Source organism: Gymnodraco acuticeps, unplaced genomic scaffold, assembly GCF_902827175.1.
Source record: "Gymnodraco acuticeps unplaced genomic scaffold, fGymAcu1.1, whole genome shotgun sequence".
Classification (NCBI taxonomy): domain Eukaryota; kingdom Metazoa; phylum Chordata; class Actinopteri; order Perciformes; family Bathydraconidae; genus Gymnodraco; species Gymnodraco acuticeps.
In genome coordinates this window covers 416,942-438,740 of record NW_022991642.1, presented here as the reverse complement: position 1 = coordinate 438,740, position 21,799 = coordinate 416,942, and the positions used below count along the sequence as shown (strand labels likewise).

The window sequence follows — 21,799 nt, the reverse complement described above, 5'->3', positions numbered from 1 at the left end:
AAATGTAAGCATATAATAATGTTAAAATGTGCTAAATATACAACAACAAAAAAGAGAGGAGTAAAAGTAGCTCACGACTTGTTTTATTTTTTTAAAGTAGCCCTCATCCTAAAAAAGGTTGGTGACCCCTGGTCTAAAGTGTTATTAATGTGATAATAAAGTTTTACTGAAGAGTTTAAAGTGTTAATGAAGGGTAAAGGGAACAGACCTGCTCTGTGTATCCGAAGCTGAGGCTGTAAAACAGCGTCCAGTAGTTTCTGGAGTCTCTCGTTCTCCTCTTTGGAAAGAGACAGCTCCTCCTCGTACTCTGCTATCGTTTGTTCAAACAGAGCAAATATCTCTTCAGCAGCAGCAGTGAGTCGCTGCTTCTTCAACGACAGCAGCATTTGGACTTTACTCATGTTTACTAGATCACCTTTTCCTGCTAACTCCGTTAAACACACCGTTTCTCTCTTCATCAAACTCTCAATCTGACTAGTGTTGCTAACGTGTTTCCAGCTAGCATGCTAAGCTAGCTCCTATAGTCCGAGGTAAACGCTCCAGAAAAAAGAGCACAGAGTCCATTCAGAGGTTTATCCAGACACACAGATGATGGATCAGTAGTGCTGGAGCTCTCACACACACTTTATCTGGAACACAGAGAGAGATAACCGTAGCGACGAGACACTTGTCACTCACTACCTGATCTGCAGCTCTGCCCGATCTGCAGTGCGCATGTGCGAGATGGTCCGCCATATTGGACCACTCCGGACGGCAACCCAAGTAGGACAACATTGACACAGTGGCTTTTGGCAAAGCTCAAAAATAAAACGAGAGAGAGATGAGTTATTGTTATTACAACGTGACTTCACTATTATTTAACAACTCTTTTTATTGGGTTCTTTTATTTGGGGTTAAGTACATTGTCAGAATAAGTGAGAAATTGATTTAACTTCTGTTAGACAGCTATCATACTGAATACATATTTACTGTGAATGTGTGCAAAAATGTACGGCATATAGCTGTCTAACAGAAGTTAAATTCATTTCTCACTTATTCTGACAATGTATTTAACCCCAAATAAAAGAACCCAATAAAAAGAGTTGTTAAATAATAGTGAAGTCACGTTGTAATAACAATAACTCATCTCCTTTTGAGCTTTGCCAAAAGCCACTGTGTCAATGTTGTCCTATTTGGGTTGCCGTCCGGAGTTGTCCAATATGGCGGACCATCTCGCACATGCGCACTGCAGATCGGGCAGAGCTGCAGATCGGGTAGTGACAGTGACAACGCTTCCTCGATCCAGGTTAGAAATAACTTCTTCTTCTTCTTCTTCTTCTTCTTCTTCTTCTTCTTCTTCTTCTTCTTCTTCTTCTTCTTCTTCTTCTTCTTCTTCTTCTTCTTCTTCTTCTTCTTCTTCTTCTTCTTCTTCTTCTTCTTCTTCTTCTTCTTCTTCTTCTTCTTCTTCTTCTTCTTCTTGTTTAATGGCAGATCGCAGATAGCTTTTAGTTGCATACTACGTACATGAGTATGAATCATCATCAATCACCTATGATCTAATAAAAAATAAAAAAAACATGACAAAAATAAAACAAAAATAAAAATCGATGTTCTTTCCTGACGTAATGTTAAGTTATATTTCCTACCCCAGCTTCCATCAGAAAGGTAAACAGTGCCTTTGTGGTAGCTCTTACTCCCTCTCCTTTTGTTTCCAAAACACCAACCACAATCCACTCCCTCTCTGAATCTAAAACGTTATCCTTTTGTTTTTCTCTTTCCGCTTTATAGATGTCACAATGTAATAAGATATGTTCTACATCTTATTTTACTCCACAGTTCCCACACTTGTCACCGTCACTTTTCCCCATGACATACAGCGTACCATTCAATGCTGTGTGATTTAGTCTGAGTCTAGCCATCATGATTTCCTCCCTTCTGTTTCTTTCTTTATAAATATGAATATTGATTGTCTTTTGAACTTTATGATACTCTTTGCCTTTCTGGTCTTTCTCCCACCTTTTCTGCCAGATCTCCATCCCTTTCTTCTTAATGACTGCTTTTCCTTCTCCTTTTCCAAGTTGAACTGGTAATGCTATTTCCTTTTGTAATGCACTTTTTGCTCATTTATCAGCACACTCGTTCCCTTTCACCCCCTCATGTGCAGGCACCCAGCAGAACTGCAGATCTATACCGCCTCTGTGAAGTCTTAACAGGCTATGATTCAGTTCTATGAGAATGTCTTCTCTGACTGTTGTTGTTGACTGTATGCTTTTTTAATATGGACAATGAATTTGTGCATATCACCACCCTATCTGGTCTGACCTCTTCAACCCACTGTAATCCTATTATTACTGCCAGCATTTCTGCTATACTGATAATTGATCAGACGCTCTTTTTGAGATCAATATTTTAAAGTCTGGGATGTATATAGCAACTCCAACACACTCTTCCTTGTTCTTAGAACCATCTGTGTAAATTTGTAGGTAATTGTAATACTTTTCGTTCAGGTAGATACTCATTTTAATTCCCACTTCATTTATTTGCCACTCTTTTTTCCTTTCTATGATACTCACATCTATGTTAGCTTCTGGGGAAAGCCATGGGGGAACACAGCTAAATGGGTTTGCTGTGGCAAACGTCATGGTCTCCACTCCATATGTCCTCGTTCTCTCCTCACTCGTCCAGCCAAACCCACGCCCCTGGAATTTTGCATATTCCCAGCAATCCTGTAGTTTTCTGTTTGTGATATTTCCCTCTCCACTTCCTTGTAGCCTGACCCAGTATGACAGATCAAGTTTCTCTCTTCTGATCTCCAGAGGCGTCTCTCCTGCTTCTATCAGAATTGCATTAATAGGAGATTACTTTATCGCTCCAACACACAGCCGCAATGCTTTATATTGTATTCTATCAATCTTTAAAAGCTATGTTTTTGCTGCTGCTCTATACACTAGTATACAACCATAGTCTATTGTGGACCTCATCATTGATCAGTAAATGTCTATTAATGCTTGTTTGTCTGCGCCCCAGTTGCATCCAGCTACAGCTTGAAATAAATGTAATACTTTTTTGCATTTTGTTTTCACTTGTTTAATATGCATGTTCCATGTATATTTGCTATCAAACCACAGTCCTAGGTATTTGAACTCATTCACCTTTGTCATTGGACGATCATAGTGTTAGCTTTTGGTCATCAATTTGCATTTGTTTGTAAATATCATGTAGCATGACTTGCTTTCTGACATTTTGAATCCCCAGTTATATGACCACCTCTCCACTTTTCTAATCGCTCAATATTCTCCATTACATATGGGGCATTTCTTCCCCTCATCCAAATAGCCGGTTGGATGCATGTGTCTAAGCTTGTAAATATGTCATTAATCATGATGTTAAATAATGTTGGACTGACTGCACTCCCTTGGGAATACCATTTTCTATTTCAAAATAATTGGAAATATCTGCTCCAACCTTTACTCTAAATGTCCTGTCTGTTAAAAAGGCAAGGCAAGGCAAGGCAAGGCAAGGCAAGGCAAGGCAAGGCAAGGCAAGGCAAGGCAAGGCAAGGCAAGGCAAGTTTATTTATATAGCACTTTTCAACACAAGGCAATTCAAAGTGCTTTACAAAAAATGAAAGAGATTAAGAAAATGGCATTTAAAATCAGTCATTAAAAAGAAAAGCTAATAAAATAAACATTAAAAGAAAAAATACATGGATAAAAGTTACAGTGCAATTAAACATTAAAAGAAAAAAGTACATGGATAAAAGTTACAGTGCAGTCTAAGATATGAATAGTTCAATTAAAAGCAGCGACAAAAAGAAAAGTCTTCAGCCTGGATTTAAAAGTAGTAAGAGTTGGCCCTTACCCAATTGAACATTCTCCCTCCAATACCCATTCTACTCAATTTGATCAGTAACCCCTCCCTCCACATAGAGTCATACGCCTTTTCAATGTCAAAGTACACTATTGCCATTATCTCTTTCATTTTCAGTGTTTTTCCACATCGTTACTCACTCTTACTAAAGCATCTATTGTGGACCGCCCTTTACGAAATCCGCTCTGAAAAGTACTCAGCAGCCCTTTCTGTTCCAGTACATGTGAGAGCCTACAGACAATGATCTTTCCCAACCATTTACATAGGTGTGGTGTAAGAGCTATTGGTCTGTAGTTACTAGGGTTAGCTGTATCTTTCCCTGGCTTATTGAATGGTAGCACGACTGCTGTTTTCCACAAACTTGGCATATCTCCTTCTCTCCAGATTGTATTGAAAAGACTCAGCACCATTGTCATAGTTTCCATAGGTAATTGTCTAAACATAGCATAGCATAGCTGGTCTTGTCCTGGGGCTGTATATCCTGTACCTTGTAAGTCTATTTTGAGTTCTGACATTGTAAATTCCACATCAAGAGCTGACCTATTATCCTGTCTCTTCTCCTTCACGTTTTCATTCTCTGCTAGTAACTGCTGTTTTTGCTGCCTATGAATATCACTGAGATGCTCCCCACTATGTACTGCTGCAAGTGTCCTTCCTAACATATCTGCCTTCTCTTTATCTGTCACTGCCAGCCTCTCCCCATCAACCAAAGCTGGAATGTTAATGGATTTCCTTTTCCCACTCATCTGCTTAACCATGGACCAGACATCACCTAATTGTACTCCTCTGCCAATGGTAGAACAACATTCTCTCCATGTTCTCTTCTTTGTATATTTTATTGTCCTTCGAGCAGCTGCCCTTTTCCTTTGAAACTCTATAACATTATTTTGTGTCATGTTTTTCTTTAATTCTCTAAATGCATCGTTTCGCTCTTTAATAGCCCTGCTGCATTCCTCATTCCACCATGGCACCACTTTCTTCCTACCCTTGGTTGTTGTTTTGGGTATACTGTTCTCTGCTGCATTGAGTATATGTTGCGTTATGTGGCTTGTAATGACCTCTATGCTTCCCTCTGATGTTAGCAGGTGTACCGACTCCTCACACCATATCCTACATTTCCCCCAATCAGCTTTAGCAAAGCACCACCTGGTTATCACACCTCCTTCCTGCATATATACATTAGTATTCATTTTAGTAAGCACTGGATAATGGTCACTTCCTACAGTGGAGTTATTCAAAACAAACCATTCGCATGTATGAACCAAACAGTTTGACACTAATGTCAGATCCAGGCATGAGACTTTCCCCCTGTGAACATCTACTCTTGTGCCATGTCCATCATTAAGGCATACTAGTGTTCTTTCCTCCAGCATTTCTTCCACTATATTTCCGTTACTGTCTGTATGGTTGCTGCCCCATAGACTGTTGTGTGCATTGAAATCACCACACCAAACTTCCTTCCTATGTTTATTGCCTGCTATTTCTTTAAATATATCAGTGGTTAGATTTTTACATGGGTTGTATAAATTGATTATCCTAATGTTATCTTGTTTCCTAGGGTTGCATTTTTCCACTATAATACACTCTATATCATCAGGAGATTACACCTCCCTGTATGCCACACCATCTTTGAGAAACGTGGCACACCCTCCACCATTTTGACTATTAGCTATATCATGCCTTATACAGCTAAATCCTGGAATGACAAAGTCTAATTGAGGTCGTAACTAGGTTTCTTGCACACATTTTACCTCAGGGACTACCTCCATATCATATATATATTTCTTGAATGATTGACCATTAGCTATGAGGCTTCTCATCCTGATTTTCATTTTCCCCAGCTCCATTTATAGCTAGCATTGCATGTATCTGGTCTGCTTTAATATCTTTCATGTCAAGGAATTTTCCAGCTGCCTCCACAATGGCTTTGATTCTATCACTTTTCTTTTTTAACTGTAATGCAACATTTACAGTATGGCATATGAATACCACAAAATTCACCTTTTTCACTCCTAGAACATCATCATCCTCTTTACTCTTGGTGGCGCTGTGGGGTTGGATTTGAAGAATACTTTTTGGTGTGTTCCTGCCATTTGTATTCTAATGCTCTGCTCCATTCCACTAGGGGTCTTATTGATTGTTACTGTTCCCCTTACTTTCTTTATTGCTTCTGCATATGAAACTTTGTTTGTAATCTTCCTACCGCAGGAAGAAAGCACAGAGTAAGCTGAAAGGTCTTTAAAATAAAAGCCCTAAGTTTATAATACTGTCTGTCTGACTGTCTGACTCCTGTCTGTCTGACTCACCTGTCTGTCTGACTCTGTCTGACTCACCTGTCTGTCTCTCCCACAGTCCTCCCCATGTCCTCCCCAAGTAGTGAGCAGGACTCACCTGTTCCGAAGGTAACCTCAGAGGAACCTGTCTGTCTCTTTCCGGTCCGGGTCTCCCGCCCCGCTGACAAGCACTATGGAAGGTCCTACCGCAGGAAGAAAGCACAGAGTAAGCTGAAAGGTCTTCAAAATAAAAGCCCTACGTTTATAATACTGTCTGTCTGTCTGTCTGTCTGACTGTCTGACTGTCTGACTCCTGTCTGTCTGACTCACCTGTCTGTCTGACTCACCTGTCTGTCTCTCCCACAGTCCTCCCCATGTCCTCCCCAAGTAGTGAGCAGGACTCACCTGTTCCGAAGGTAACCTCAGAGGAACCTGTCTGTCTCTCTCCGGTCCAGGTCTCCCGCCCCGCTGATAAGCACTATGGAAGGTCCTACCGCAGGAAGAAAGCACAGAGTAAGCTGAAAGGTCTTCAAAATAAAAGCCCTAAGTTTATAATACTGTCTGTCTGTCTGTCTGTCTGACTGTCTAACTCCTGTCTGTCTGACTCACCTGTCTGTCTGACTCACCTGTCTGTCTGACTCTGTCTGACTCACCTGTCTGTCTCTCTGTTACGCTCCATATTGGGCTAGGGGAACCAAAATGGAAGCGACACGACCAGATTGGAATTGGTAATAATCATAAATGGGTTTATTATCAAGCAAGGTGAACAAAAATGGCAGGCAAGCAGCCTGAACAAACAAAAAGACCAAAAGGGCACCGGTTGACAATAACCGAACAAAAGGAGAACTCAAAAGGAGTCTAACGGATCATACAGAGTAATAGTTAAATAAAAGAGAAACAAAACCTCACGTTAACGTGGTACATGTAATTGAAAGGGCTGTGCAAAAACCACAGCTGCTGGTGATCGACAGGTGCTAATCACCTGGGTCCAACCAATACTCATACAAGTGCTGATCTACAGGCGCTAAGCCAACCTGGGTCTAAGCCATACACACACACACCCTATACTAAACACAAAACACTACGACACGCTGCTAATCAGTGTACTAAACACAGAAACTCTTCTCAACACACTGCTAGGCAGTCTAACGAGACACAGAATATGGCAATAACAGAATGAGAGGCTTGAGGCGTCTGTCCATCAATACAAGAGCCTCCCGAATGATGTCTTGCCTCGGACCGTTGTACGCCTCCCCCGGGTGACGTGGCCGAAGCGGGCGTGGGACTTAGATGAACGTCAGTCCAATCACCGCGGAGGTTTGCGAAGGGCAGGAACGGTACTTACGGGAGAAATAACAGACAGGATGATCAACTCCATCCGCATCCTCCTGCAGTAAAACAGCACCGGCCCCCATTGCACTGGCATCCACCTCGAGTGTAAAGGACTTAACAAGATCGGGAGCAGCAAGCACAGAAGCGTGACTTAAGAGGGTTTTTACACACTCAAAGGCATGTTGGCACTCAGGGGTCCAAACCTTCCACCTTGGGACTTATCAAATTGGTGAGGGGTTGGGCTACAGTGGAAAATTGCGGCAGAAACTGTGGTAATAGCCTGCCATACCGAGAAAACGGCGGAGGTCACTCCTGGTGATGGGCACCGCACATTCAGCCACCGCAGTAACCTTAGCTTCCACTGGTCGGACTTGGCCTTGCCCAACCTGCTTCCCTAAATAGGTGACAGTAGCTTTCCCAAACTCACATTTGGCCAGATTTAACGTAAGCGAGCCGGGTGAATACCTGCTCCAGGATCTCCATGTGCATCTCCCACGTGGGCGTGTACACAATAAGATCATCCAGATACGCGTTACAATTACTTATTCCTGATAAGACAGTATTCACCAATCTCTGGAACGTAGCAGGAGCATTACACATACCAAACGCCATGACTGTGTACTGCAGAAAACAGTCAGGTGTAGCAAAAGCGGAGATTTTTGAGGCACGGTCCTTTAAAGGTACCTGCCAGTAACCTTTAAGCAGATCCAACTTGCTAACATACTTCGCAGACCCTAAATTATCAATACAATCCTCCATTCGCGGCAACGGGTAGCAGTCGGACACCGTAACAGCATTCACTTTACGGTAATCAGTGATAAACCGCGGAGAACCATCCGATTTAGCCTCTACCAGGCACGGGGAGCACCACGGGCTAGAGCTCTCTGTAGCTAAACCATTATTTACAAGATACTCGGCCTCGTGTTTCATAAGTGCGCGTTTGGTGGGATTTGCGCGGTATGGATGTTGTTTAATTGGCCTCGCACCTTTTACATCAATGTCATGTGTTATCACATTGGTTCGTATCGGGATATCATGGAAAAGGCTCGGGAAACGGGCTACTAACTGAGTTATGTCATGCTGCTGCCTCTCCTGCAGATGACCTAATGTAGTCGGCAGTGTCTCTATCATTTCCGGGTTACATAACCAGGCACCCGGCTGGTGATGTGAACGCATCACCAAACCATCGTCAGAAGGCCCGGAACTATCTGTAACTATTAATGCGGAAGCAGCAACTCTTTGCTTAGCCAAGCCGGCCGGCGGACTATCAGTGGCAGTTCCATGAATAATAACGCTTCAACATGTTCACATGACAGACGCGCGTTTTACGTCGTCTCTCTGGAGTACCAATCACATAATCTGTGTCACTAAGACAATCACGGATTTTGTACGGGCCGAGGAATTTAGCGGAAAGCGCAGCGCCGGGGATAGGCAAGAGTGCGAGGACCTTGTCACCTATCTCAAAGTGCCTAGGGACAGCGGCACGGTCATAAGTACGCTTCATGACAGCTTGGGAAGCGGATAGAGACTCTCTGGCGAGTGAATTTGCCCGGTGCAAACGCTCACGAAACTGACTAACGTAATCCAATACGTTCTTATCTGGAGGAGAACCAGCTGAGAGAAACTCATCGTGTAAGATTTTGAGGGGACCGTGGGGCGTGTGGCCGAAGACAAGCTCCGCGGGGCTGAATCCTAACGATTCCTGAATAGCTTCACGCGCTGCGAACAATACGAAGGGGATTCCCTCATCTCAATTTTTCTCCGTCTCCATACAATACTTTCGCAGCATACTTTTTAGTGTCTGATGCCACCGTTCCAACGCACCCTGCGACTCTGGGTGGTACGCACTAGATAGGACATGTTTCACCTGCAGTGTTTGTAGGACCTGTTTGAACAACTTGGATTTAAAATGTGTCCCTTGGTCACTCTGAATTACACGCGGGATTCCAAAGGTGTAAAATAACTTTGTCAAGGCCTTAACTACAGCGGCGGAAGTAATGCTACGCAGCGGAATAGCTTCAGGGAAACGAGTAGACGTGCACATAATGGTGAGCAAATACTATTGACCCGTTTTTGTACGAGGTAGAGGTCCAACACAATCTATTAACACCCTATCGAATGGCACACCTATAGCAGGTATAGGATGTAATGGAGCCTGAGCAATTTTCTGATTAGGCTTACCGACAACCTGACACACATGACAGCAACGGCAAAAGCTAGAGACGTCCTTCTTTAAACCTGGCCAAAAGAAATGTTTGAGAATGATTTGGTAAGTTTTAGTCACGCCCAAGTGTACCGACCATTGGCTCTCATGCGCTACAGATAGTACATGTTGACGTTATGGCGCCGGCACGACTACCTGATGCACTACACTCCAGTCAGCTTCAGCAGTAGCAGTGAGGGACCATTGGCGCACTAATATCTCCTTATCCAACACATAAGCTACCTTCTCACCCCTTGCTTTGTTATTACTCACCACCTGCTCGAAACACCTCGCCAGCGTCGGATCCGCCCTCTGCGCAGCGAGTAAACGCTCTCGGGTTACCGGGAGTGTGGAACCGTCAACAGCTAGGCTGGCAGGTTGCGCTGGCGCAGCGGTCACGGCAGGGAAAGCGGAAACCGCCACTGCTGGCTTTTCCTCCAGTATTTTATCATCTGTGAACAATGTCCCAAACATAGTATCATTTAAGGACACATCCGAGTCACTCTTACGCGCCTGCGCGCGAGTGACAGCACAAATGGGGGAAATGTGGGCATTTGTCACCTCAGGCAACACATTCTGAGGGGAATCCAATATTTCAAGTGCAGGAGTTACCTTACCTCCTGCAATGTAATTTCCCATTAAGAGAACTATACCCCGTATGGGTAATGCTGGGCACACAGCAACAGGGAAAAATCCAGTAATTAGCTTAGATTGTATGTGTACATTGTGTACGGGACGGGGAACATAACCCATTTCAATGCCACATAATATCAATCCATACCCACACGCTGATTGTTCGGAAAATGGCAGGGCAGATGCAACAATCACTGACTGTGAGCCTCCAGTGTCTCGTAGAATGCGGACGGGTCTCTGATCGTCTGACTCACCTGTTAATGATATCAATCCCTCAAACACAAAGGGCTTAAAACTGGGATCTATTTCCTCATCATTGTCAGATGGGGAAATACTGAGTGACTCGGTGTTAATTAAGCCAATGCCTTTCGGCCGGGTCATGTTTTGTGGCTGCTCCTTACACTTAAGAATCATGCAGTCAGCAATAACATGTCCAGGCTGATGACAATAGTGACATTCTCTCTCCTCTTTGCTCCTCGTAAATACTTTCGCTGGCTGACCAACAGGTGCACCCGGCATGCGGCGAGAGTTCTCAGCAACAGCAGGAGAAAACACCGATTTATGGATTAACACGTATTCGTCAGCTAGCACCGCAGCAGCAGAGAGAGAAGTTACTTTCTGTTCGTTTATGTACCCCACAATACGATCCGGTAAACCCCTCTTAAATTTCTCCATAAGGATTCATTCCTTCAAAGCAGAATACTCTGCAGCATTACACGAATCAATCCACTTAGTAAGTAACATCCCCTTCTCTGCAAACTCGACATGTGTTTGGTTAGAACCCTTCCTGTGATTCCTAAACTTCTGCCGGTAAGCTTCGGGGACTAACTCGTACACCCTAAGTATGGCCCCCTTCACCAAGTCGTAATCCATACTGTCCTCCAGCGAAAGAGCAGCAACCGCCTCCTGAGCTCTCCCGTGAATGTTAGACTGGATTAACAGAGCCCAGGCCTCAGCCGGCCACTGTAATGCCGCTGCAATGCGTTCGAATGCCCCAAAATACGCGTCCACTTCAGTCTCACGAAAAACCGGCACTGAAATATTCTTTCCTACGTTGAAAGCAGGTGGGTGAGAATGAAGGGAGGAACTTCCTCCGACATGGCCAAAAGCACCGGAGGCGCGCAGCTCGGAGTCTAGCTCCAGCTGACGTATCCGGACTTCCTTGTCCATTTCCAACTTTCGTAGCTCCAACTGTAACTGCCTGGCTTTCTCCCTGTCGTTAGCTTCCCACTGAAGCTGCCTGTCCTTAGCTTCCAACTGGAGCCGGGCGAGTCGGACCTTGAGTTTACTCCCCTCCCGGGAATCTGTACTACCAACAGGAGATGATGGACATTTGCGAGACGGCGTGAGCGGTGCCTCACACGACTCGCCCCCCTCACTGTCACTACCCCTTCCTTTAGCAAATGTAAACTCCGCCTCAGACCCCGGACGTAACAGGCCTTCAGTGAGAACATTGGACACTGGGAGCTCAGCTGGTACAGCCAGTACAAGTACCTCTCTTCTCACCATCTCATCCACTACCAATGCCTTCAACTCCTTTTTTAATAATTGCCGACTCACCACAAGACTGAAGTGCTGCGCTATTTCCATCAAATCGTCCTTAAGACACCGGTCCAGCTCCTCATAGGACGGCCAGACTAGGAACGACTCTAAGTTGAAAGACGCCATACTCAGCTAAATCTGCCCACTTTACCAATTTTGTTTTTAGCTATAAGAAACTCACTTATAATCCCAGGAATTAATTAAGATCCCGGACGAGAGCCCCCACATGTTACGCTCCCTATTGGGCTAGGGGAACCAAAAGGGAAGCGACACGACCAGATTGGAATTGGTAATAATCATAAATGGGTTTATTATCAAGCAAGGTGAACAAAAATGGCAAGCAAGCAGCCTGAACAAACAAAAAGACCAAAAGGGCACCGGTTGACAATAACCGAACAAAAGGAGAACTCAAAAGGAGTCTAACGGATCATACAGAGTAATAGTTAAATAAAAGAGAAACAAAACCTCACGTTAACGTGGTACATGTAATTGAAAGGGCTGTGCAAAAACCACAGCTGCTGGTGATCGACAGGTGCTAATCACCTGGGTCCAACCAATACTCATACAAGTGCTGATCTACAGGCGCTAAGCTAACCTGGGTCTAAGCCATACACACACACACCCTATACTAAACACAAAACACTACGACACGCTGCTAATCAGTGTACTAAACACATAAACTCTTCTCAACACACTGCTAGGCAGTCTAACGAGACACAGAATATGGCAATAACAGAATGAGAGGCTTGAGGCGTCTGTCCCACAATACAGAGCCTCCCGAATGATGTCCTTGCCCGGCCTTTGTACTCCTCCCCCAGGTGACGTGGCCAAAGCGGGCGGGGATTAGATGACGTCAGTCTAATCACTGCGGAGGTTGCGAGGGCGGGACGGCCAATAACAGCTGATGAACTGCACCGCTCATTCACATATACACACAAAACAGAGTTAACGGCACAAGGTAAACAGCGGCTGTAACACTCTCCCACAGTCCTCCCCATGTCCTCCCCAAGTAGTGAGCAGGACTTACCTGTTCCGAAGGTAACCTCAGAGGAACCTGTCTGTCTCTCTCCGGTCCAGGTCTCCCGCCCTGCTGACAAGCATTATGGAAGGTCCTACCGCAGGAAGAAAGCACAGAGTAAGCTGAAAGGTCTTCCAAATAAAAGCCCTAAGTTTATAATACTGTCTGTCTGTCTGACTGTCTGACTCCTGTCTGTCTGACTCACCTGTCTGTCTGACTCACCTGTCTGTCTGACTCTGTCTGACTCACCTGTCTGTCTCTCCCACAGTCCTCCCCATGTCCTCCCCAAGTAGTGAGCAGGACTCACCTGTTCCGAAGGTAACCTCAGAGGAACCTGTCTGTCTCTCTACGGTCCAGGTATCCCGCCCCGCTAACAAGCACCATGGAAAGACCTACCGCAGGAAGAAAGCAAAGAGCAAGAGCAAGCTGAAAGGCATATAATATAATACTGTCTGTCTGACTGCCTGACTCACCTGTCTGTCGGACTCACCTGTTTGTCTGACTCACTTGTCTGTATAATTCTGTCTGTCTGTCTGTCTCTCCCACAGTCCTCCCCATGTCCTCCCCAAGTAGTCTGGACTCACCTGTTCCGAAGGTAATGTGAGTGTGTGTTTATGTGTGTGTGTGTGTGTGTGTGTGTGTTTATATGTGTGTGTGTGTGTGTGTGTGTGTGTGTGTGTGTGTGTGTGTGTGTGTGTGTGTGTGGTGTGTGTGTAACCCCTCCTCTCTGATTCAGGTGAATCAGGCAGAGCTTCTGTTCGATCAGATCTTTCACTCCTCCCCCACACACTCCTCAGGTAAGTACATTATATACCTGTCTGTTGACTCATCAATAACCCCCCCCCCCCCCCCCAATTAAAACCACCTCAGAGGAACCTGTCTGTCTCTTAGGGTTACCTGAGGGGGCGGAGCTACAAATGTCTCAGGTGCAGAAATACATGTTTGGAGGAGACCTCTCTTCCATTCCAAAGGTAGGTTATATTTATATTAATGCTGTCAAAATTATCGCGTTAACGGCGGTAATGAATTTTTTGAATTAATTGCGTTAAAATATTTAACGCATTTAACGCATGTGCAGAATGGCCCGCCCCATACATCCCACCAGTGGCAGCGCCAGGGTATGGCTGAGGTAGGCTACACCCATACCAAGAAATGGCTTAGCCCCACCATGAAAAATGATGTTGAAGTAAGCTAAATAAAGTCCGCCAACTCGCGAGGAGTAAATTGCACAGACGGCCGTTAGTAAGATTGATTTCAGTAGAGACTTGTCTGGAAATGCCGAAGACCAGAAACGGTTTTGAAAACTTTTGTCACGTAGTGATCGTCTTCTCAATAGAACATCTTTGATAATGTCTTCTGGCCAATCAGAATCAAGATAACGGCGTGGTGTTGTTGCAGGAAGTCCCGACGGAGAATACTTTTGCTGTAGTACAGGGGTGCACATAACTGGTACGCAGGTTATGTGCGTAATCTGAAATGCGTACCGTCACTTGTGTCACAAAGCGCATTTGCGTACCGACGTACTTGTGAAGCTTTTCCAGAAGGCGGTTAGATCACCGGACGACAGAGTCGGTCTCTGTGTGCACAGACAGGGCTGCTGTTAACGTCGGTCTGTACAACGGAATTGTGCCAAAACTACGCCAACCGGCTGCGGAGGGAGACTCCCCCCCTTCACTGGAGAACTGCGCTAAAACAGCTGATCACAACGTTCACACTCTGTGGTCACGAAGTACTCCACTAGCCCCGTCCCCCGTCCCCCGTCCCCCCGTCGACTTTCCTGAAGTACTCCCCCATTGATAGAAATCAACACGTAATGAATTAAGACCCCACGGTTTGATGATTGATAGGTGTGTGGGCTGTCTTTCATATTGACATGCAGGAAAATGTTATAATAAACATACATACAGTATGTTAAATGGGTATATCCGCCTTCTTTCATTTATCTTTCCATTCCCACAACAATATACATAAAGAAATGCCATATTTTGGAAATAGTTCGAATGGTGATTAATCATGATTAATGAATTTTTAAGCTGTGATTAATCTGATTAAAAATTGTAATCGTTTGACAGCCCTAATTTATATAATTATTATATTAAAGGTACAGTTTTTACTGGTGGTCTACCTGTGTTTCAGGAAGGGTTCGGTTCTGGCAGGAAGAGGTCCGCTCTAGACTCAGGTAGTATTTATTATCTCACTCTGCTGATAGGTTAATGCTCACTCTTTAACATTTAAGATTATATTTCTGTTTCTGTCTGAAGGTTACCTGTCAGACCAAACTAAGGGCCCGCTGGGCAAAACCAGGAGGGAGGAGCCTGAGGCCAAGGGGGAGGAGCCTGTGTCAGAGGGAGAGGGGGTGGAGGGGGAAGAGCCTGTGTCAGAGGGGGAAGCACCTGAGTGGGAGGAGCCAGAGCCTAAGCGGGAGGAGCCAGAGACAGAGGGGGAAGAGCTGTGGGAGGAGCCAGAGACAGAGAGGGAGGAGCCTAACAGCCTGCAGACAGGTAGATATGTTATCATTTATTAACATGATGATGTTTGAATGATTCTTAAATCTGCTGTTCACCTGCTCCCAGAGTCCTCACCTGAGGGGGCGGGGCCTGTGGGGTGGGTGGAGCCAGGGTCTCACCTGACGTACAATATCACCGCTGCCTTCAACACCTTTAATTCTCAGCTGGATCACCACTTCACCGTCAGTGCCGACCCTAAAGGATTTTATTATCAACAAACAAATAAAGCACTTTAAAATATGAACTAACGATACGTTTCAGGGCTGCTGGAAGAACGTGGAGACAGAAATACTCCAGTCGTTAACAAAATCTCAACAACACGTCTCCTCCCCGCTGACCGCTGTCCATCAACACAGGTAACACATCTGTACAAGTACCAGCCACTTTATTACATTACATTACATTGCATTTAGCTGACGCTTTTATCCAAAGCGACTTACAATAAGTACATTCGACCAGGAAGACACAACCTTGAAGAAAACAGAATCATATAGGTACATCAGGTTTCATAGAGCCAAAACATTTCAAGTGCTACTCAACTGGCTTTAGATAAGCCAGTCCTTTATTAGTATATAAGTGCTTCGTTAATAGTTATAACGCTCGAAGTGGAGTCGAAAGAGATGAGTTTTCAGTCTGCGCCGGAAGATGTGCAAGCTATCTGCTGTCCTGATGTCAATGGGGAGCTCATTCCACCATCTTGGAGCCAGGATAGCAAACCCACGTGTTTTTGCCGATGGGAACTTGGGTCCCCCTCGCAGCGAGGGCGCAGCCAGTCGTTTGGCTGATGCAGAGCGTAGTGCACGCGCTGGGTTGTACGGTTTAACCATGGCCTGGATGTACGAAGGGCCAGATCCATTCGCAGCATGGTAAGCAAGTACCAGTGTCTTGAAGTGGATTCTAGCAGTTACCGGAAGCCAGTGAAGGGAGCGGAGGAGCGGAGTGGTGTGGGAAAATTTAGGAAGGTTGAAGACCAGACGAGCCGCTGCATTCTGGATGAGCTGCAGAGGTCGGATGGCACATGCAGGTAGACCAGCCAGGGGGGAGTTGCAGTAGTCTAGACGTGAGATGACGAGAGCCTGGACCAGAACCTGCGTCGCTTTTTGTGTCAGCTGGGGACGTATCTTCCTGATGTTGTAAAGCAGTGTATCTGCAGCAACGGGTTGTGGCAGCTATGTTTGCAGTGAAGGACAGGTTGTTATCTAGGGTCACACCCAGATTCCTTGCAGTCTGAGTCGGGGAAACAACTGAGGTGCCGATGTTGATTGTTAGGTCAAGAGTGGGACAATCTTTTCCCGGAAGGAAGAGCAGCTCAGTCTTGTCAAGGTTGAGCTTGAGGTGATGAGCAGACATCCACTGAGAGATGTCAGCTAGACAAGCAGAGATGCGTGCGACGACCTGGGTCTCTGAGCGGGGAAAGGACAGAATTAATTGGGTGTCGTCAGCGTAGCAGTGGTATGAAAAACCATGCGGGCTAATGACTGATCCGATTGAGTTTGTGTACAGGGAGAAGAGGAGAGGACCAAGAACGGAGCTCTGAGGGACCCCTGTAGTTAATTGACAAGGGTGGGACTCAGACCCCCTCCAAGTCACCCTGTAGGTACGGTTTTTCAGATATGAGGTGAGGAGGGAAAGTGCAGAGCCTGAAACTCCAAGTTTTTGGAGAGTGCGAAGGAGGATCTGATGATTCACCGTGTCGAATGCAGCAGACCGGTCCAACAGGATGATGACAGAGGAGAGGGATGCAGTTTTGGCAGTGTGCAGTTCCTCCGTGACAGCAATGAGAGCAGTTTCTGTGGAGTGACCTGCCTTGAAACCAGACTGGTGCGGATCCAGAAGGTTATTCTGATGGATATAACAGGAGAGTTGTTTAAAGACAGCGCGTTCAAGTGATTTAGACAGGAACGGGAGGAGAGAGACAGGCCTGTAGTTTATAACATCAGACGGGTTGAGAGTAGGTTTCTTTAGGAGAGGGTTTACTCTTGCCTCCTTGAGACTGTTTGGAAAGTGACCAGAAGTTAGAGAAGTGTTGATTAAATGGGTGAGAAACGGTAGAATATCAGGAGCGATAGTCTGAAGGAGGTTTGAAGGGATAGGGTCCAGAGGACAGGTGGTAGGGCGGGCAGAGGTAATGAGGGTAAGAACCTCACTTGGAGAGAGAGGGGAAAAGGAGGTTAGTGTGTTGGTGGAAGGAGGGTCTGGTGACCCAGCGGTGAGTAAAGGTGAGTCAGAAAAAGAAGAGCGAATATCATCAACCTTTTTTTCAAAGTGGGTAACAAAGTCGCTTGACAGAAGTGAGGAGGGGGGGAGGGGCTTTTGGAGGGTCCAAGAGGGTGGAGAAGATGGAGAATAGTTTTTTAGGATTGGAATAGGAAGATTGGATCTTATCTTGAAAGAAAGTGCTTTTTGCCTGAGAGATCGAAGCAGAGAAAGAGGAGAGGAGAGCCTGAAAGGTTAGGAGGTCGTCACGGTGTTTGGATTTCCACCGTTTCCGCTCTGCTGCCCTAAGGACGGTTCTATTAGCACGCAGTGCATCATTTAGCCAGGGAGCAGGAGGGGACTGACGAGCCTGCCGAGATGTGAGAGGACAGAGAGAGTCCAGAGTGGATGAGAGAGTAGAGAGGAGAGTTTCTGCAGCAGAGTTTGAAGGCAGGAGTTGGAACGAGTCAGAGGAAGGGAGGGCTGAGAGCACCGACGAGGCAAAGGTAGAGGGGGAAAGGGAATGAAGGTTACGGCGGACAAGTGCAGGATGAGAAGAGATTAGTTTGTTATGTTTGGAAAGGGGTAGAGAGAATGAAATGAAGAAGTGATCGGATGTGTGGAGCGGGTTTACAGAGAGGTTAGAAGTAGCGCAGTTCCTTGAGAATATGAGATCAAGGACATTGCCAGCTTTATGAGTCGGTGGGGATGGAGACAGTGAGAAAGCAAAGGCGGTTAACAGGGATGTTAGTTCGTCTATCTTCCCTGTCTGGAGGTTGAAGTCTCCGAGAAGTACAGCGGGAGGGCCAGTTTCAGGGATGTGTGAGAGGAAATTATCTCATTCCTCCAAGAAGTCCCCCAAGGCGCCTGGTGGACGGTAGAGAACAACAATGGTTAACTGTATAGGATGGGTTACTGTGACGGCATGGAATTCAAAGGTGGAAGGAGCGAAGTTAGGTAGCTTGAAGAGGGAAAAGCTCCATTTGGGAGAGAGCAGGAGACCAGTGCCACCTCCTCTGCCAGTGGGTCTGGGTGTATGGGAGAAGGAATATGCAGTGGAGAGAGCTGCTGGGGTGGATGTGTTGGATGGAGTAATCCAGGTCTCAGTGAGAGCAAGGAAATCCAGAGACTGCAGGGAGGCGTAGCCAGAGATGAAGTCAGCCTTAGGAACAGCTGACTGGCAATTCCACAGGCCACCTGAAACTAGATGTTGGATCTCAGTGGAGCATGTGGGATAGATGAGAGCAGGCCGGTTATATCGATTAGGAGATACACGGGGCCAGTGATAATTGCGAGAAGACACATGAACAGGAATGGAGAAAATACACATGATTATAGCATGAGGGACTAGAAAACTAAAGAAAAGAGAAATAAGACACCAGGTCAATCAGAGTAGGATTTGCCTCCTCTTTGCCTCCCTCGTGACTCCCGTAGGACTCCAATGTCTTTGTCAGTCTTACTCCCGCAGGACTCCAATGTCTTTGTCAGTCTTACTCCCGCAGGACTCCAATGTCTTTGTCAGTCTTCGGCTGTCTGACGCTTAAGCTGACGCTCCAGGAAAGAGCTACCTAAAATGGACGCCTGATTGCTGAGTTCTCACAGCTGTAGGGCCACGCCCCTCTAATTAGTTAACTATCTACAGCTGATGGGCGACAATAGACTGGCCCTGCCTCTATTGTAATGCAGGCTTGAGTGCTGAGGCCTGTGCAGCAGGTTTTGCCTGAGTAGATCTGAGATTTAAAATCTCTCAAAAGCGCCGTATTAGCTACAATAACTACAGAACAATTATACAGAGTAGAATAAATGAAACAGAGAAGTCTAATTAAACAAGAATATAACTTACAGTGGTTGCTGCGTCAATAGGTAAAATCTTCACCCGGTCCAGATGCACACTGAGTTGATCAGATTTTAAATGCGGTATTTAAATGCTTTTTTAGGTGAAAGATGACTAAGTCACGCTGTTGTACTTCACGCAATCAATAGACTGGCCCTGCCTCTATTGTAATGCAGGCTTGAGTGCTGAGACCTGTGCAGCAGGTTTCGCCTGAGCAGATCTGAGATTTAAAATCTCTCAAAAGCGCCGTATTAGCTACAATAACTACAGAACAATTATACAGAGTAGAGTAAATGAAACAGAGAAGTCTAATTAAACAAGAATATAACTTACAGTGGTTGCTGCGTTAATAGGTAAAATCTTCACACCTGTCCGTCAGCACAAGTACCACCCACTTTATCACACCTGTCCGTCAGTACAAGTACCGCCCACCTTATCACACCTGTCTGTCAACACAAGTACCGCCCACTTTATCACACCTGTCCGTCAGCACAAGTACCGGCCACTTTATCGTGTGTTTGTGTGTGTTTATGTGTGTGTGTGTGTGTGTGTGTGTGTGTGTGTGTGCGTGTGTGTGTGCGTGTGTTTATGTGTGTGTGTGTGTATGTGTATGTGTATGTGTGTGTGTGTGTGTGTATGTGTGTGTGTGTGTGTGTGTGTGTGTGTGTGTGTGTGTGTGTGTGTGTGGTGTGTGTGTGTGTGTGTGTGTGTGTGTGTGTGTGTGTGTGTGTGTGTGTGTGTGTGTGTGTGTGTGTGTGTGTGTGTGTGTGTGTGTGTGTGTGTGTGTGTGTGTGTGTGTGTGTGTGTGTGTGTGTGTGTGTGTGTGTGTGTGTGTGTGTGTGTGTGTGTGTGTGTGTGTGTGTGTAGGTTGGTGTTGCTCCACAGGTTTCAGAGCAGTGTCACTGATCAGCTGAAGAGTCTCCATGATGATTCAAACCGTCTGACTTCCATCAACACACAGACCCTGGTACACAGAATACTGCAGTAATACTGCTGCTACTGTACTAATATACTACTACTGTACTAAAACTGCTACTGTACTCACTAATACTGCAGTACTGATCCTGGTACAGAGAATATATTTAAGAATAAAACACATTAGTAGTCAGACCTGATCCAGTTCTTCTGTCTCTCTTCAGAACTTCTTCCAGACTGAGATGCAGCAGCTGGGCTCGTTCTGTGAGGAGACCCTGACCATGTGAGTCTGGATCTGAGTCTGGATCTGAGTCTGATTCTGATCCTGGATCTGAGTCTGTTTCTGATCCTGGATCTGTTTCTGTTTTGTTTCCTCAGATTAAGGTCATTGGGTGGGGGTGAGTCGGGGGCGGGGCATCCATCCAGCCAATGAGGGAGGAGGAGAGCTCGTCCAATCAGGAGACTCCCTGAGGTTTAATTTGTTAAGATCCTGACCCTGTGGTTCAGGACTTCATTCAGATTCAGTTCTGATGTCTTTTTGTTTACCTTAAAGAACCGGTTCCAGGCTGGTTCTGTCTCTTTGTTTCAGCCTCGGAGCTTCTATAAATCCTGGTTCTGTAAAACGAGTCCACGTGTCTTTCATTAAAACTGTCCCTCACACCTGTAGACCTGAAACTGGACCTGAAGAGACCCGGTCCTCTGAGACCGGAGAACATTCATATAGAGCTTCTGGACTCTTGAGGTTCTGGTTCTTTAATACAAAGAGCTTCTGGACTCTTGAGGTTCTGGTTCCTCAGTCCGGTTTTTAAAGAGCTTCTGGACTCTTGAGGTTCTGGTTCTTTAATACAAAGCTGAACAAAGCAGCATCACTTCACTGGTCCTGCTCAGAACCATTCAGGATTTGGTTTCTAAATAATAGTTTTAGTTTAGATAAAGTTGCACAGTATTCCAGCTCATCATTACAGTTATTCCACAGATGAACACCTTTTGTTTTGATGCAATGAACGATGCATTTGAATACTTACGCTCACTTGAAAATGTCAGAAAAAGTGAAAGAATGGGAGATAAATATCCCCAAATCTCAAAATGGTATTATATGTTTTGTGTGTTTGTGGTCCTCTTTCAGTTGAGACACTGTAGGATGCTTCAGGAAAAGACCAAACACTGGATGTCTTTCAGTCGCCAACATGTGTTTTCGAGACACTGATATTAACGGGGAAACCCTGCAGGACTCAAATGCCTCGTCTCTGTGTGGGAGTGATTACCCATCAGCCCCGGGGCAGAGGAAAGGCAGCGTTACCCCCGGGTTGTGGTCAGATAATCCAAAAAGCAGCTGTTAAATAATACTGAAGTCACGTTGTAATAACAATAACTCATCTCTCTCGAATTTTCTTTTTGTGCTTTGCCAAAAGCCACTGTGTCAAGACTCAAGTGTCCTACTTGGGTTGCCGTCCGGAGTTGTCCAATAGAGTGGCGAAGTCAAGCCCATCTACTTCC

General features: G+C 45.5%; 1 protein-coding gene across 7 annotated transcripts; it reads left to right on the top strand.

Moving 5' to 3' along the window:
* Positions 1-1,192: 1,192 nt before the first annotated feature.
* On the top strand, positions 1,193-20,925 carry LOC117534292. 7 transcript variants are annotated; one of them, XM_034198491.1, is made up of 15 exons: positions 1,257-1,285; positions 4,542-4,644; positions 6,202-6,348; positions 6,489-6,635; positions 13,119-13,283; positions 13,399-13,445; positions 13,587-13,647; positions 13,742-13,821; positions 14,987-15,029; positions 15,112-15,351; positions 15,424-15,539; positions 15,619-15,713; positions 20,255-20,354; positions 20,527-20,585; positions 20,681-20,925. In XM_034198491.1, exons 3-15 carry the CDS (start codon positions 6,210-6,212, stop codon positions 20,733-20,735), a joined length of 1,347 nt encoding a protein of 448 aa, XP_034054382.1. In that variant the 5' UTR covers positions 1,257-1,285; positions 4,542-4,644; positions 6,202-6,209; the 3' UTR covers positions 20,736-20,925. The 7 variants fall into 7 exon arrangements, with proteins under 7 accessions (XP_034054380.1, XP_034054382.1, XP_034054385.1 ...); XM_034198495.1 differs by lacking the exons at positions 1,257-1,285; positions 4,542-4,644 and adding exons at positions 12,651-12,790; positions 12,910-12,967 and having other exon boundaries at positions 6,277-6,348; XM_034198489.1 differs by lacking the exon at positions 4,542-4,644 and having other exon boundaries at positions 1,193-1,285.
* The last annotated feature ends 874 nt before the right edge of the window (positions 20,926-21,799 follow it).

What these genes read in the sequence shown, in the direction of transcription:
- LOC117534292 (XM_034198489.1), top strand. Translation starts at nt 6,210, where the DNA reads ATGTCCTCCCCAAGTAGTGAGCAGGACTCACCTGTTCCGAAGGTAACC. An exon ending in ACCGCTGTCCATCAACACAG is followed by an intron (nt 15,714 to 20,254) that starts GTAACACATCTG and finishes GTGTGTGTGTAG; the next exon opens with GTTGGTGTTGCTCCACAGGT. An exon ending in TGTGAGGAGACCCTGACCAT is followed by an intron (nt 20,586 to 20,680) that starts GTGAGTCTGGAT and finishes TTGTTTCCTCAG; the next exon opens with ATTAAGGTCATTGGGTGGGG.